At 44.0% G+C, this 16404-nt stretch overlaps 1 protein-coding gene across 1 annotated transcript in view; it reads right to left on the bottom strand.

The window, feature by feature from the left end:
• Positions 1-1728: 1728 nt before the first annotated feature.
• LOC130130046 (transmembrane protein 26) overlaps positions 1729-16404 on the bottom strand; it is a 77146-nt gene continuing 62470 nt past the window's right edge. Inside the window, exons 4-7 of the mRNA XM_056299781.1 lie at positions 6706-6811; positions 6342-6435; positions 5967-6054; positions 1729-1926 (exon numbers count right to left, since the gene is read on the bottom strand). Coding sequence (XP_056155756.1) covers positions 1729-1926; positions 5967-6054; positions 6342-6435; positions 6706-6811 — 486 coding nt within the window. The remainder of the gene's footprint in view (positions 1927-5966; positions 6055-6341; positions 6436-6705; positions 6812-16404) is intronic.

Genomic DNA, 16404 nt, shown 5'->3' with positions numbered 1-16404 from the left:
AGTGAGAAGTACTCCCTGAACTCTCTCTCCCTTAATCTCTCTCTCACTCTGTCTCTCTCTCTCACACACACACACATACACACATATATGTACATACATGTACGTATGTATGTGTATATATATATATATATATATATATATATATATATATATAGCTGTTTTTATATGTGTGTGTGTGTGTGTGTGTGTGTGTGTGTGTGTGTGTGTGTGTGTAGGGTTGGGCATCGTTTGGATTTTAACAATTCCGATTCCGATTCTGCTTGTTGATTCCAATTCTTGACAATTCTCGATTCCGGTTCTTGGGTCCACGGTGGTGTAGCGGTCTAAGCATCGGCTTTGTGTCGCAGGTTGCCCACTGGGGACTGGGGTTCGCGCCCCGGTCTTGTCAGATCTGACTATGGCTGGACTCAATGAAGCAGCAATAATTGGCAACGCTGTCTTCGGGAGGGGGGCGGAGTCGGCTTGTGTTCGTCACATGAATGCGTCTCTGCGTTTGTCGGAAAAAGCAGTGGTTCGGCCTGGATTCAACTTGTCACGAAAGTGGCGAGGCATCTCCTTCAAGACTGCCGGCTGGAAAGATGCAGTTGGCGAACGCATACAGTACGAGGGTGGGTGTTTGAATTAGAATAGGGATCGATTTGCCACTAAATTGGGAGAAAAAGGGAAAAATCAGAAATACATTTGGAAAAAGAAAAAAAAATATATATATATCGCTGTTGTTATATGTGTGTGTGGGGGGTTGGGCATCGTTTGGATTTTAACAATTCCGATTCCGATTCTTTGAGAGGCGGAGTCAAAACAGGTCACATGCTTCTTTCACAGAAGAAACATTTAAAAAAACTTTATACAAGCCATTCTGTTTTAAGAATGAATCATTCATGAGAATGTCTTATTCTTATAATTACATTTACAACAACTGTCTTCATACATGAAGATGAAGAAATAAAGACACAGTCACACCCTCGTCCAGACTACCGGGTATTAAAAACTTCTTAAATTAGAAACAGTTCTTGTTTAGAAAAATTTGCATATCTGCCTTCTCAGGCTGTATACGTGAGCGTTCAGCACAGAAAAAAAAAACACGTTTCAGTATTTGCATACAGTTTATAGCAATTCGCTCATGTATAAGTTATTTGCTGTCTCGCTGTTGCGAATAAGACAAACGTTATTAATTTTCACCTACCCAATTGCGACAAGGTGCTGCTTGCTGTTTGCTCGGGGTTGGCTTAAGAGGATGCCGAGGGAGGAGATGGAGACCGGCGCAACGTGTCAAACACGGTACACTGGTTAATTTGTACACCATGTAGGCGAAGGTGCTTGGCCATATTTGTTGTGCATCCTCCCTTGCACGAGATAATTTTGCCACAGGCGTTGACTGTGCCAACCATCCATTTTTCAAGGCAAAATGATGCCACGCTTTCGACCGCCGCTTGCTCTGGTCCATGATGGCACACATTTAACTTGTGGAGGTGGAAACTACGGAAGCTGCATGCCACCACCACAAACTGAAACTAACTTTAGCGGTGCCTCATAGGTGATCGAGGGTATCCCTATTAGGCTCAACCCATTTGCCTGATGACCCCATTATGTGAGCCTGTCCAGAATGCTGTTGAGGCCAGGTACAACACAAAGCTGTCCAGGTGTGTGGTGGAGAGGGCATTTGGGGTGCTGAAGACCAGGTGGCGCTCCATATTTTTGAAGGCGCTGGAGGTGAAGGTGGAGTTTGTGTCAGAGGTCATTATTGACTGCCTTTTTCTCCACAATGTCTGCATTGGGAATGGGGACATTTTGGAGTCTGATGAAGTTGGTGATGGTGATGATTGGGATGACTGCGATGAAGTCACCGAGCCACTCCAGCGGTCTGGGGACACCCTCAGAAACAGGCTCGCAGCCACAGTGTCTGTTCCAAATGACTGGATCTCTGTACTGCAGGAATGTAATTATTGTTAAGTTTTTAACCTTTACCCATGGAGCTGTCTTTTTTCCCTTGTTTCAATTTCAGTGTTATCCAACCCTGGTGAATACATGTACATAGTTGTTGTAAAGTTTGTTTACATTTTACATATTCCCTGTCAATATTTGTCACAAGGCTTGTACTTACAAACCCCAATTCCAATGAAGTTGGGACGTTGTGTAAAACGTGAATAAAAACAAAATACAGCCGCTCTGATGGCCGAGCGGAATAACCCACTGTTCTTGCAGTCCGCTCATCATGTGGCTGGGAGGTTTGTATCCCAGACTCGCCGTAACCGGTTACGGCCAGAGCATCCACGGGGTAAGGCATTCATAAGGCCACCCTTACCTGAGGGATAGTGGGTGTAGATCGGTGTAGTGTTCGGGGACTCGTCGTTCTCCAGCCACCCCTCTGGCCCATCCGGGCGTCTGCAGCCAAGCAACTGAAAGCATTCTCCCTACGTGTCTCCTTCGCGGCCTGAGGGTAATGCAATCCATGCGAGGCTTCAGCATGTAAAATGGTGAGAGCAGCCGACACGAGTTTGAAGGAAGCTGGTGTTACGACTATCTCCTTCCTGTGGAAATGTGAGCCAGGGGAGTTACTCGACAAGAGTTCCGGCCATATGCGATTGGGTTAATCGGGCGGGATAAGAGGAAAAACTGGAAATACATTTATTAAAGAAAAACCGAATACAATGATTTGCAAATCCTTTTCGACCTATATTCAATTGAATACACTACAAAGACAAGATATTTAATGTTCAAACTGATAAACTTTATTGTTTTTTGCAAATATTCACTCATTTTGAATTTGATGCCTGCAACACGTTCCAAAAAAGCTGGGACAAGGGCAACAGAAGACTGGGAAAGTTGAGGAATGCTCAAAAAACACCTGTTTGGAACATTCCACAGGTGAACAGGTTAATTGGAAACAGGTAAGTGTCATGATTGGGTATAAAAACGGCATCCCCGAAAGGCTCAGTCGTTCACAAGCAAGGATGGGGCGAGTTTCACCACTTTGTGAACAACTGCATGAGCAAATAGTCCAACAGTTTAAGAACAACGTTTCTCGAAGTACAATTTCAAGGAATTTAGGGATTTCATCATCTACAGTCCATAATATCATCAAAAGATTCAGAGAATCCGGAGAAATCTCTGCACGTAAGCGGCAAGGCCAAAAACCAACATTGAATGCCCGTGACCTTATATAGACAATAAACTGGACTGAGCTAAGAACGCTGATGCCCTCTACAAGAAGGGACAGAGCCGTCTCTACTTTTTGAGGAGGCTGAGGTCCTTCAACATCTGCCAGACAATGTTCAGAATGTGGTATGAGTCTGTGGTGGCCAGTGCTCTCCTGTTTGCTGTTGTGTGTTGGGGCAGCAGGTTGAGGGTAGCGGATGCAAACAGGCTCAATAAACTGATCCACAAGGCCGGTGACATTGTGGGGAATGGAACTGGATTCTCTGGCGGCAGTTTCTGAGAGGAGGACGCTGCTGAAATTACATGCCATCATGGACAATGTCCCCCACCCACTCCATGACATGCTGGTTGGGCACAGGAGTACTTTTAGTAATAGACTCATTCTGCCCAAAAGCACCGCAGAGCGCCACAGGAGGTCATTCCTGCCTGCGGCCATCAAACTTTACAACTCCTCCCTCAGACTCAGACTGTCAGACACTCTGAGTTAACGGTCATTGGACTGGCCCTGTCGGGTTTTGTTTGTGCTGCTTGTTGTGTGCTGCAATAGTGCAGTATAGATAGGCTGTGCACCATGCTTGTTGATATATTTTGTTCTTATTTCTATTTCTTATTTTATCTCTATTTCTATTCGTTTCTGTTTCTATTTTCTCTTCTTGTATCTTGTTAGTTTTTAGTTATTAGAGCTCAAGTGTCTGCAATAGAACCCAATTTCCCCTTGGGGATGAATAAAGTATTCTGATTCTGAATACTGCACAGCTATTTTATTAAAATAAATATTAAACTTATTCTTATAATGCTTTTTCATACCTTCTATTGTCAATTTGTCACTTATGTTACTTGTATCTTACAATACTTGCCTGTTTTTGTCCTTGTGCTATGTTAATTGTTATGCATCATCAGACCAAAACAAATTCTACCTACTTGTCAATAAACCTGTTTCTGATTCTGATTCCATTGGCCGTCTCCATTATTTTTATGAACCTTTTTAAATCAACAGTCCTGCCAAGATATGTTTTTTTTAGTAGCCATACTAACTCTTAACTCATATATTTACTACATGGTAGCCTAATTATAGTATAACTGGAAATTGTATTTATTTGATTAGAACAAAGGGGTCTATAGCATGGAGCCACCTTTAGATCACCCGTAGTGATTCAGGATGAGTATGGGGAGCAAAGTTTACTCAATGCATGTATCAGGACTACACTACTCTACCTGTTGGTATGATGTGTACATAGATAACTCCTTATTTTATTTCAAAATTGTGTCATTACTGTCTCTTTGTTCAAATCACACCCAACAGAAAATAATTCTATAAAATAATCTCAGAAGAAACACTGCAAATCTTTTTTCTTTTCTTTCTTTCTTTTTTTTTTTTGCAAAAACATTTCAATCATTGTCATGAGTCTTTCCTCCCTGGCTCGACTGTCTCCCTCTCCTCTTTCTTGCCATTCCTCCCTCACTCTGCTGTCCATCCACTCTCTCCACCCTCTGTCCCTCCTTTCGCTGTGCCTTCTCTCTTCTCTCCTTTCTCTCTCCCTCTTCTCTCTCTAGGGCCTCTCTCTCTCTCTCTCTCTCTCTCTCTCTCTCTCTCTCTCTCTCTCTCTCTCTCTCTCTCTCTCTCTCTCTCTCTCTCTCTCTCTCCCCTCCCTTTCTTCTGCTCTTTTCTCCCTCTCCTCCTCTCTCTCCTGGCATGCTCTGAGGAAGGTCAACCACTCCGACTCACGCTTCCTCTTTGCTGGAGTTGACTCCTTCCTCTGTAGGAGAGACCACTGCTGCAGGGGTTAATATCCTGGATGAGGTGATGAGGTTTGGTGGGGTTATGGATGGTCTCTGCCCCATCACCTCATCAAATGACACAAACCACTTCCAGTTTGCAACAGTGGCCTCTCCTCCCTCAGTGCTCACACCAGAGCGAGGTGCCTTGAGTTCCTATAAAACGTATACTACATCTGATAATCGGTGGCACGGTGGTGCAATGATTAGCACTGTCGCCTCACAGCAAGAAGGTCCTTGGTTCGAACTCCGGGGTTGTCCAACCTTGGGGGGGGGGGGGGTCATCCCAGGTCCTTTCTGTGTGGAGTTTGCACGTTCTCCCCATGTCTGTGTGGGTTTTCTCTGGGTCTGCGCCCCTGACTGAGGCATGGCAAGACGACTGGTGTTGGTCCCCGGGCGCTGCACGGCAGCTGCCCACTGCTCCTAGCTACACAGCTAGGATGGGTTAAATGCAGAGAAAGAACTTCCCCAGAGGGATCAATAAAGTAATAAAATAAAATAGAAATACATTTATCTAGCTACACTTTCCACCACTAGTCATATATATCCATATTTATTCATATTTATACTACTATATACTGGTTATATCTTCTTTAGTGTACTCATATTTATACTACTATCTATTTTTTATATCTGATCTATAGTACATTGTATTCATATCTTGCCTTTTATTTACTCTGCATTTCCTAGACACTATATCTTAGCATAGTCAAATCAATCTGTTCATACTGAATATATTTTAGCATAATCACTTTACTGCTTCTTTTGCACTTCTGGTTGGATGCTACACTGCATTTTGTTGTCTCACTACTTGTACTCTGTGCAATAATAATAAAGTGGAATCTAAACTGATCTAATCTAAAATGCATATACATATAAAAATGGACTGCACTGTTTTAACTAATTGTAGATATTACCCTGCCCTAACTTTGCCTAGTTATTTTGACGAAAGTAAACATCATCAAACATCATTATCATCAGCTTTCTTTTGTGCTAACCATCAAGACTGTAGTGCTTTTGCTACTTCAGCTCACCTTGTACTTTCGCTTAAGGTTCTGCCACTTCTTCTTTGCCCACCCAGCCTCCACCGTTCCCTGCAGCCCATGCTCCTTTATGAACATTCTATACAAGGATAACATTGGTCACATTGGTATTAACTTCTGACAAGGACTAAGCACTTATATAAAAATGTGAGTTACTCAAACGTTATGGTCATTACAATGATCCCTTAACAAATCTAACTGGTCACCAGCAATACATGTACAATTGTACATCTCAGGAGAGAACAGTAACTCCCCTAACTATAGCCTACACAGGTATTCTCCCTTGCGTCATTCAATTGCAAAATATAACAACAGAATGTCTAAGGTGCTATGAACATGACAACACTTAAAAATTAATTTTCTTACTCAGAGCCTTTCATTGTGGCATTTCTTTTGCCAGTGAACTGGTCTTCGTTCTTGGCCCTCCATTTTTTGCTGGCCTCAGTGTCTTCATCAGTCCCTTGAAAAAACGAACAATGGTGTATGGCATAATTAATCAGTTACTCATCACACATCCACATTTACAGCTTGTTTGTAACTATGGTATTATTAGCCAACTTGCTAACCTTTATGCTGAATTAGCATGTAGGCTACACGGCTAGCTGGGCAGTCGAGTTGTATATACAGTTCCAGCAACAATAAAGATATGATCATTATGAACACAAAAGTCATCCAAATATTATTTGACCCCATACAGGCCGAATTACAGTTTGGTTACTCACATTTCTACGTGCACTGTTGCTGGCTGGTGCCAGAACCATTAGCCGCCTCGTAGAATGGGTCTGATGGGGAGTGGCGTGTTGTTCCAGAATCACTCTGGAAACTTGTCCCAGATCCTATAGAAGGAGTATAGGGTTTGAGGAGACATAAAAAGTCACTAACAATGTCTGTGAATGTTCTCATTCATCCAGGTCATGGTTATCCAAAGGAACTGAATCAAGTGCAACTGGACTTGGTATATATCCGTGAAGACGTTTCGCCTCTCATCCAAGATGCTGCATCAGTTCGTGCCTTTCAGACTAGCTTGTCTAGTCGAGTTCGAAAGATTTCTCGTGTCTCATTAATTCCAGCTTCACAGCAGTGGAATAGTCCCACCCATGGCGCTGATTAGCTAATTGCCAACAGCTGCTGCAATGGACAGTGCAACATGTGCTGAACTTTAGGGCAAACCCAATACCTTTTGCCTGGTATCAGACAGAATTGTCTGGTTGTTACACTCCATTTCCATCTTCAGTCTGAGATTGCCTCCACTCCAATCGATTTCCGTGGGGGATGGGGAATCGATTTTCCTTAACCAATCACTAGAGACCAAGGTATCCACCTGAACCTAATGCCTTTTTAAGTTGACACTGATGTATAGCCATGCAAACATACTGGCTTTGCTGGAGGTTTAGGAGTGGAGTGAAGTAAAAACAAACTACGATGTCGGGCGATATTGAGAAGACATGTCGTCTAATGCTTGATAACAGCTTGCCAACAGTGTTAGTCCGGCCCATGGCACTGATTGGCTAATTGTTAGTCCCCCCCCCCATGGCACTCATTGGATAATTGCTTTTTCAACCGAGAAACTGCTGTTTCATGTCGTGAAGCCAGACCAGAAGAATCAGTCAATTCGGTGGAGTGGGGAGATTCAAAGGTCTGGACCTAGGAAATAATACCATGGCACTTTCTGTCTCATCTTGTAGAGTAGCATGTTTTAGTTCAATTAGGCGACACCACATTTGGATTACATCATCAAAGATGCCTTCTTTTTTGGCAACTCTACAAAATGACGGACCCGTAATGACAAGAAATCCAGTCAAGTTATTTTGGAACACAAATATACCAGTCACAAATGAGGATAGCCTAACTGTTAACTGAGACAGGAAGAAATACAAAAACTTTAGACCTGGAAAATGAGTTGTGTGAGGGCTTTGAAGGATCAACATTAGAGAGATGATATTACCATTCCAAAAATAATTTACTGTGCAACAGGCTTCCCGGTGTTCACACATTATGATTTGGCCTTTTATATCTATTTTGGATCAACTCTCCCTATATAAGCCAAGTGCAAAATTGGCACACTCTAAAATACAGACTGAATAATTTTAGTTTTACCAGAAATTGAGATTGCTTCAAAATGGGGAAACTTGCAATGGGGGCAGATAACCAAATGGTTTGGGAGACCAGCTGGTAAGTAGATGACAACAATGGGCATATCAATTACAGTTAAAGACTGTTTACTCTGATTTAAAACATAAAAGAACCTATCTGATCATCTAATGATTACACCCCAAAAGAGGTTATGTTATTGCCCTCATTTGTCTGTTTGACTGTCTCTTTCAACAAGGTATCTGAAAAACAGGTGGATTCTCATGGAATTTTGCAAGCACACAGGCCTTGGGGAGGGGAACAATTCATTTCATTCTGGCAGGGAAATTCTGTATTCTTTTTGAGACATTCAACTTATCTAAGAAAAAAATAAAATCCCCCAAAGAAATGAATAGCACAATATTTAGTATTTCCCACACCGTCAAGTCACAATTCAGTTCATAATACCACCTTAAACCACTGTCAAGGCCCAATTCAGTTCATGATACCACCTTAAACCACTGTCAAGGCACAATTCAATTCATAATACCACTTTAAACCACCATCAACCACCTTGCTAACACTTTGAGCTACATACACATTTCCCACAGGAAATTTACTTTATAGTTATTACCTCCTCCAGTGCAGAAGAATCAGCTAGAATGTATGAGTGAGGCATAGTATTGGAGGAAAGTGTTCAGTCTTGGCAGAGGTTGTTGCTAGTGGCTACTTGGGTTTTTTGAATGTTCCATACTTTGATTACCCATGTCATTCATCTCAGTACAGAAAGATATTTACATCCTATTCCAATTTGATCCAAGAGTATATAGTTTCAATGTACATACTATATGTAACTTTCTTGTCAGTTTTGGGTTTTACATTACAGCTTGATATAATCATCCATCCATCCATCCATTATCCAAACCACTTATCCTGCTCTCAGGGTCGAGGGGATGCTGTAGCTTATCCCCGCAGTCATAGGGTGGCAGGCAGGGAGACACCCTGGACAGGCTGCCAGGCCATCACAAGGCCCACACACACACACACAGGGACAATTTAGTACGGCCGAGTCACCTGACCTACATGTCTTTGGACTGTGGTGGGAGGAAACCGGAGCACCTGGAGGAAACCCAACATGCAAACTCCACACAGAGGACGATACATATATATCTTGAGCCCTGGGGTAGTCCAACCTTGGGGGTCATCCCTGGTCGTCCTCTGTGTGGAGTTTGCATGTTCTCTCCGTGTCTGCGTTTCCTCCCACAGCCCAAAGACATGTAGGTCAGGTGAATCGGCCATACTAAGTTGTCCCTGGGGTGTGTGTGTGTGTGTGTGTGTGTGCGTGCGTGCGTGCGTGCGTGCGTGCGTGCGTGCGTGCGTGCGTGCGTGCGTGCACATGCGTGCCCGCGCTCTGTGATGGCCTGGCGGCCTGTCCAGGGTGTCTCCCTGCCTGCCGCCCACTGACTGCTGGGATAGGCTCCAGCATCCCTGTGACCCTGAGAGCAGGATAAACAGTTTGGATAATGGATGGTCCCCCCTTTGAAGCTATAACAGCTTCCACTCTTCTGGTAAGGCTTTCCACAGGATTTTGGAGTGTGTCTGTGGGAATTTTTGCCCATTTATCCAGAAGAGCATTTGTGAGGTCAGGCACTGAAGTTGGATGAGAAGATCTGGCTCGCAGTGTCCGTTCTAGTTCATCCCAAGGTTGTTCGATGGGGTTGAGGTCAGGGCTCTGTGCAGGCCAGTCAAGTTCTTCCACACCAAACTCACTCAACCATGTCTTAATGGACCTTGCTTTGTGCACTGGGGCACAGTCATGCTGGAACAGAAAAGGGCCCTCCCCAAACTGTTCCCACAAAGTTGGAAACATAGAATTGTACAAAATGTCTTGGTATGCTGAAGCATTAAGATTTCCCTTCACAGGAACTAAGGGGCCTAGCCCAACCCCTGAAAAACAACCCCATACAACAACCCCAAACAACTCCATCCCTCCTCCGCCAAACTTTATAGTTGGCACAACGCAGTCATGCAGGTAACGTTCTCCTGGCATCCGCCAAACCAGAATCATCCACCAGACTGTCAGCCAGAGAAGCGTGATTCGTCACTCCACAGAACACGTTTCCACTGTTCCAGAGTCCAGTGGCAGCTTGCTTTACACCACTCCATCCGACGCTTGGTATTGTGCTTGGTGATGTAAGGCTTGCATGCAGCTGCTCGGCCATAGAAACCCATTCCATGAAGCTCCCGGCGCACAGTTTTTGTGCTGATGTTAATGCCAGAGGAAGTTTGGAACTCTGCAGTTATTGAGTCAACAGAGCGTTGGCGGCTTTTACGCACTATGCACCTTAGCACTCGTTGACCCCGCTGTGTGACTTTACGTGGTCTGCCACTTCATGGCTGAGTTGCTGTTGTTCCTAAACGCTTCCACTTTTCAATAATACCACTTACAGTTGACCGTGGAATATCTAGCAGGGAAGAACTTTCACGAACTGACTTATTGCAAAGGTGGCATCCTATGACAGTACCACGCTTGAATTCACTGAGCTCTTCAGAACCAGGGGCGTCAATTGGGTATGGCAAGGTATGACAGCTGCCATACCTTGGCTGCCTGGTCAATGTGAAATAATATATTTCAATTACACATTTCTCCGTGTTTTAAATGATCCTATTACTGTAGCAAAATCATTCATTGCACGAAGTAGAATAAAATCGAGTGAATCGGCACCTCACTCGGCTCAACTCCTGTGTTTCGGTCATCACTGACTCAATAGCGAGAGGAGCTGTCTCCCTCTCTCTCCGTCTCGCTCTCTGCACATGTGTCACGTGAGTTGCTAACTGACGCGGGCGCCAGAAACAGAGAGGGAGAAGATTATGTGTACTATGTAGCTAGCTAATAACTGTAGCATATGCAATGGATGACTTTGAAATTAAACGAAAACTCTCAAAGGGAGAGTTTTCGTTCATGTTTTCACTTTCACTCGTTTCATGTTTTCAAACAATAATACATACTTGCCATATTATGATCTGCAGGCGATGAGGAATGGCTAGGTGTACCAGTCAAAGCTCTGACTGTATTAGGGTGATGCGATTGTATAAATGAAATAAATGGTTGTAGCTAACTACCGGCACAGAGCCACATGGTTGAAATGGAACGAGAATTTGAGGGACTTGATTTGATGTCACGTGATGCCAGATGTGACGTCATCTGACTTTGCCATACCTTGGTTTCTGGTGAATTGACGCCCCTGTTCAGAACAACCCAGTCTTTCACAAATGTATGTAAATGCAGACTGCGTGGCTAGCTGCTGATTTATACACCTGTGGCAATGGGTCTGAATGAAACACATCAGTCATACTAAAATTACCCAGCAGCAAAATATATCATGGCCATATGTAGTAATTAGTTTTACCCTTTCTATTTAAGGAGCGCTCTCGCAAGATGCTGACTTCGATAACGTGCAGCAGTGCAGGCTTTAGCACAGATAACCCTCATAAGAAGAGTTTTAAAATAAAGCGTCTGAACATCGAGCTCCAGTACATGAGACCAAAACTGTGTTTCGAGGAGGAATGACACAACTTCAGGCCCACTGGGCTTCTACACGGGGAGTAACAGCACTCAAGCAAAAAGCCATTTATCTGTTCAACACGCCCTCTGGATTATTTATCGCCGTTGAACACGGAAGCCATCCGCTGGAGTGTCAATGGCCTCAATTCTGCTGCCGCTGCCCAGGTAAATCACCATGACTGTTGCGGAGAGAGCGGAGCGGTATGTAAAACCATTAGGGCAATTGCAGGAGCCGCTGGTTCAGGCTCTCGTCTCGCCCTCGTGGTGAGACAACCTTACACAGTAACGTCATGAATCCCGAGAGGCACGGGGCTGATATGAGAGGGGTTTCTGTACGTTAGAGGTCACTTGATAAAAGAGGCAGCGTTGTATTTGAAATCGTAAGATTTCTCAGGAGAAGCGCATCTTAATGGATCTTTATGAAATTACATGCGTATTCCCATCTCGTCCCTTTTTGACCTTTCGCCGTTAATATGACGTGGCACGGCGTTGAATCATGCACCTAGCTTGTTTCATCACTTACAAAAAAATGTTGGATATATGTGTTTTTGTAGTTTTCTAGTTTTTGTAGGTTGTTTTTTTTGTAGTTTGGATGTACTATGTGTTCTTGTAGGTTTTGGATATGCGTTTTTGTCTTTGTATTGCACTGCTGTGGGCTGGAGGAAACGATATTTTGTCCTGATAACAGATATTTAGAGATGTGCGAGAGGCTCTTCAGAGACAACAGGTGTACAAATGAATCCTGACAAGGCCGAACTTTTCTCTGACTGCTCTGTTCCTCTGCAGTCTATCCTGTGAAACTTTTGTCTGCGTATATAGTTTGACAGCCCATCGTGGTCGTCTGAAGATGTTATGGAGATTTATTGTGGGCCTCTAGCTGGCTGGGGATGTGGCTCTTCTTTTGTCTTTATTGTAAGATTTGTTTTAAGCAATGTAAACCCCTCTTTTTCTGTTTTTAAGCATCCCGTGATGCAACTTTTTATTATGAGCGTGTAGCGTCTATCAATGCGGTGTCATTCTCCCTTTCTCGCTGCCGCTCACAGCTAAACGGGACAAGAACTTGAATGTTTGAATCTCAACACGTACATCTGTATTTGAGTCGTCTCTTTAATTGCATGTCACCAATTCCTCATTCCATGCATTTCATTCGACGCTAGATTGCTTGAACAGAAGGAGCCAGATGACTAAAGAGTCAATAATTCATTATTCATTTCCATAATTCGGCATTTTTCAGTTTATACCGCACACATCTTTTAATACATGACACTTTTATGAGACGCTATAACCTGTTGCTCCTTCATCAGAGCTAAATGTCATTTATCACATCACCGTGTTCACTTTTTAACCTTGTTCTTTCACTGCTTTGCCTATCTCAGAATGTCCCGGGGTTTGATTTCAGAGTTTTATGAGTTTTATGTAAATATGAAAATGCCAAGTTCAATTGGTTTCTTTTCGCTGTCCTTTCTGGTTGATTGTGCTTCAAATCCAACGCCGTGCGTGGTCCGGCATAACCGACAGCCCGGGGCCAGAAAAGGTTTATACAGGGCAGCCGGAGTCATGGGTAGTTTCTTTTAAATCTTTCCCGCCCTAGCGGCACTTGTCCATCATACTCACATCATCATACTCGGAAAAAATGTCCGCGAAAGAAACTTTTGAGGCTACGAAAAGAAAGAGGGGCTCTCTACTTTTTTTGGGGGGGGATTCCCCCCCCTTTTTCTCCCCAATTGTACCCAGCCAATCACCCCACTCTTCTGAGCCATCCCGGTCGCTGCTCCACCACCTCTGCCGATCCGGGGAGGGCTGCGGACTACCACATGCCTCCTCCGATACATGTGGGGTCGCCAGCCGCTTCTTTTCACCGGACAGTGAGGAGTTTAACCAGGGGGATGTAGCACGTCGGAGGACCATACTATCCCCACCAGTCCCCCCCCCCCCCCGAACAGGCACCCCGACTGACCAGAGGAGGCGTTAGTGCAGTGACCAGGACCCAGGACACGTACCCACATCCAGCTTCCTACCCGCAGACACAGCCAATTGTTTTCTGTAGGGACGCCTGACCAAGCTGGAGGTAACATGGGGATTCAAACCGGCGATTCCCGTGTTGGTAGGCAATGGAATAGACTGCCGGACGCCCGGGCTTTCTACTTTTGTGGAAGCAACGATACTCCTGGCGACCGTGGTATGTTTTATACAGTCTGCCGGCGACTCCCAGCAAAAGCAAATCGAGGGGGTTCGTTTTTTAAAGGCACTGACAATTATCAAAAACGTTCTCTTGACACGCACAACAAAAGTAGAAACCACTTGCAGTGTATGCTAGCCAAGCGGATGGCAGATGACCCATCATCAGGTCCGCTGAACATCTGGGCAAGACGGGCGAATACTGAGAGTCACCAGAGGATGGAAAAGCTTATTAACACAGCCTGGCACACCATAAAGAGTGAGGAGCCCTTCACCGCTTATGGAAAGACGGTCACTCTTCTAGTAAAGAAGAACAGAGTGGACACGGATCCCAATGTATCACCGATGTGACATGTCGAAGGCCCACAAACCAAGGTTATAAAAATGTTAAAATTCTATAAAAATTAATCAGTAGTATATAAGAATCAGTTTCGTATTACTTGACACAGGTGTATAATATTTTGAATAAATCACCAAAATTATGGAAAAGGGAGTTATTTTCTTCTTTCTTGTCTTTTTTTTTTTTGCTGCCAGGTAAATGAAAATATACAAAGGGCCAGTAAAACTCGGATCTACTGGCATAGTGGGCCAGTGGGGAAAAATATTACGTTGGACACTGCCATGTTCAAGTGGAAAAACACTACAAGAGACAGAGGTTTTCATGTATGTAATTTCATTGTGTCCCTGTTGTTTAGGGTTTTTTTTTCCCCTCTATGGCTATCTGTCACATCCATTTAAAGTGAAGCAAGATGGGGCGCTTTCTGAACCAAAGTGCCCTTCAGTCTGCTCGGGCAAGGATACCCTGGGAATAGAGCCAAAACCACAGGCTTCCACTCCATAAAACAATTCGCTCAGCCACTCCTCGGAGATCTGCCTCAAGAACACATTGAATTTCAAAACAGACTGGCAGGGAGAGAAAAGCTCAAGCTCTGATGCGACGTGTTTATTCTAGGTAATGAAATCTAGATGGCCCTCAGATCTTCAATCTAATCAGCGTTCTGAGTGATTTTGAGGGCCACGCTGACAGTCAGTCTCGATCTTTAGGGGTTGACAGGTAACGACGACAAGAAAAGTCACCGGTTTGACCACTGGGATCTTTTAAGTCCGCTCAAAAACTGCCCTGGAAAACACCATGGACATTATTAACACACTCAAGATATACAGTTGCTCACAAAGTGGAACATGCATATCAGCCCTTAAGAAAACACTTTGCATTTAATTACAGTTGTGTCAGATGCATATAAACAACATACTTGACTGCAAAGTATCTAATTTGCTGAATCCGACTGTAGTGTTGCTATTTCCTTGCCATGACGGGCTGAATGAACCGAGCTGAATGAACAGAACACCTTCCGATCCTGAGGAAGAGCCGTTACCTCAGTAAACGTGTTGTAGTAAATTGAAAAGACAATCGCCAAATGACTTAGAAACAACATGTTAACTAACGCAAGGATGTTACTCCAGCAACTGTGCAGCTTATGCTCGGATGTCACGCACCTCAGCTCGGGCTGATGCGTGAGCACAGACGGGGGGGGGGGTGTACCGTTCTCATAAAAACCACAGCGTGCTGCCGGGGTGCGCGAGAGCCGAACCCAGTTGTACTGTACGAGCGGATGGGGGTAAATCCACACTGTGGTTCTCTCAGCACTGCAGTGTCTCTGACTGCCTAATGAGGCCTTATTAATTCAGATCAGGGTGAATGATTACCTCATCATTTCCATCCTCGAGAGAGAGCTCCCGCTCCCTCTGTACTCATTTACTGTGCCCGGTACATTTACAGCACGGGGATCCGGAGGGTATCTCACCGAGTGAGACCAGTACATAATATGGGTTGGAGTGATACTGACTGATATGACCTAGGAAGGAGTTTTGATATGGAGAGGGGAAAAAAAAGTCATGCATGTTTTTGTGCGATTCGGTGATTTCTTAAAAATGTTTTATGCCTGTGCAAATCTCTGGTAAATGTTTTATCTGTTCTCTTGTGGAGAAGCTGCACTCGTTCTTGCAGCAGATCCCTGACAGTAAACACAGAACATTCTCTTCCTTTCTGCCCGTTTCCCCACCCCACCCCGTCTCTGTTCAGAGTCTAGTTGCCTAGCAATGAAGTCTCTGATTTTATGGTCTGTGAGGCTTTCACATACACAAGAAAAGGAAAAATCCATCAGGATTAGATTCAGACTACTGTAACACCCAGGCACTCTCTCTTCTTTCATGTTTATGTGAATTATATAGGGCCATTGGTCTTCAGATTTGACAAACAAAAAAGAGAAATGCAAACAATGCCCTCATCATGAAACAACAACTGCTAATTGATCCTACTGTGTGATCACCGTCACCATTCTAACCAGTAATGACACATCAAACACCACTAATCTCCAAAAAAACAACCCCACCTAGTTCATTTGTTCAGTTGCATATTATGTGAGAGTTGAATTCGAGGCTGCTGTTCAAGGATGCTGTCGCTTTGTGTACTCTTTTACATTTTTTGCCAAAAGGACTTCATTCCACATTTTGTTACTGATAGGTAACTGCCAGCCGCCCACGCTGGTGTATGAGCTGAGCTTTTCATGCTTCGGCTTCACTTGTGCTTATTAATAACATATTCACTTACATTTT

This window comes from Lampris incognitus, chromosome 2 (genome assembly GCF_029633865.1).
Source record: "Lampris incognitus isolate fLamInc1 chromosome 2, fLamInc1.hap2, whole genome shotgun sequence".
Taxonomy (NCBI): Eukaryota; Metazoa; Chordata; class Actinopteri; order Lampriformes; family Lampridae; genus Lampris; species Lampris incognitus.
Note: the sequence above shows the minus strand (reverse complement) of the source record. Positions and strands in the feature narration are given on the sequence as shown.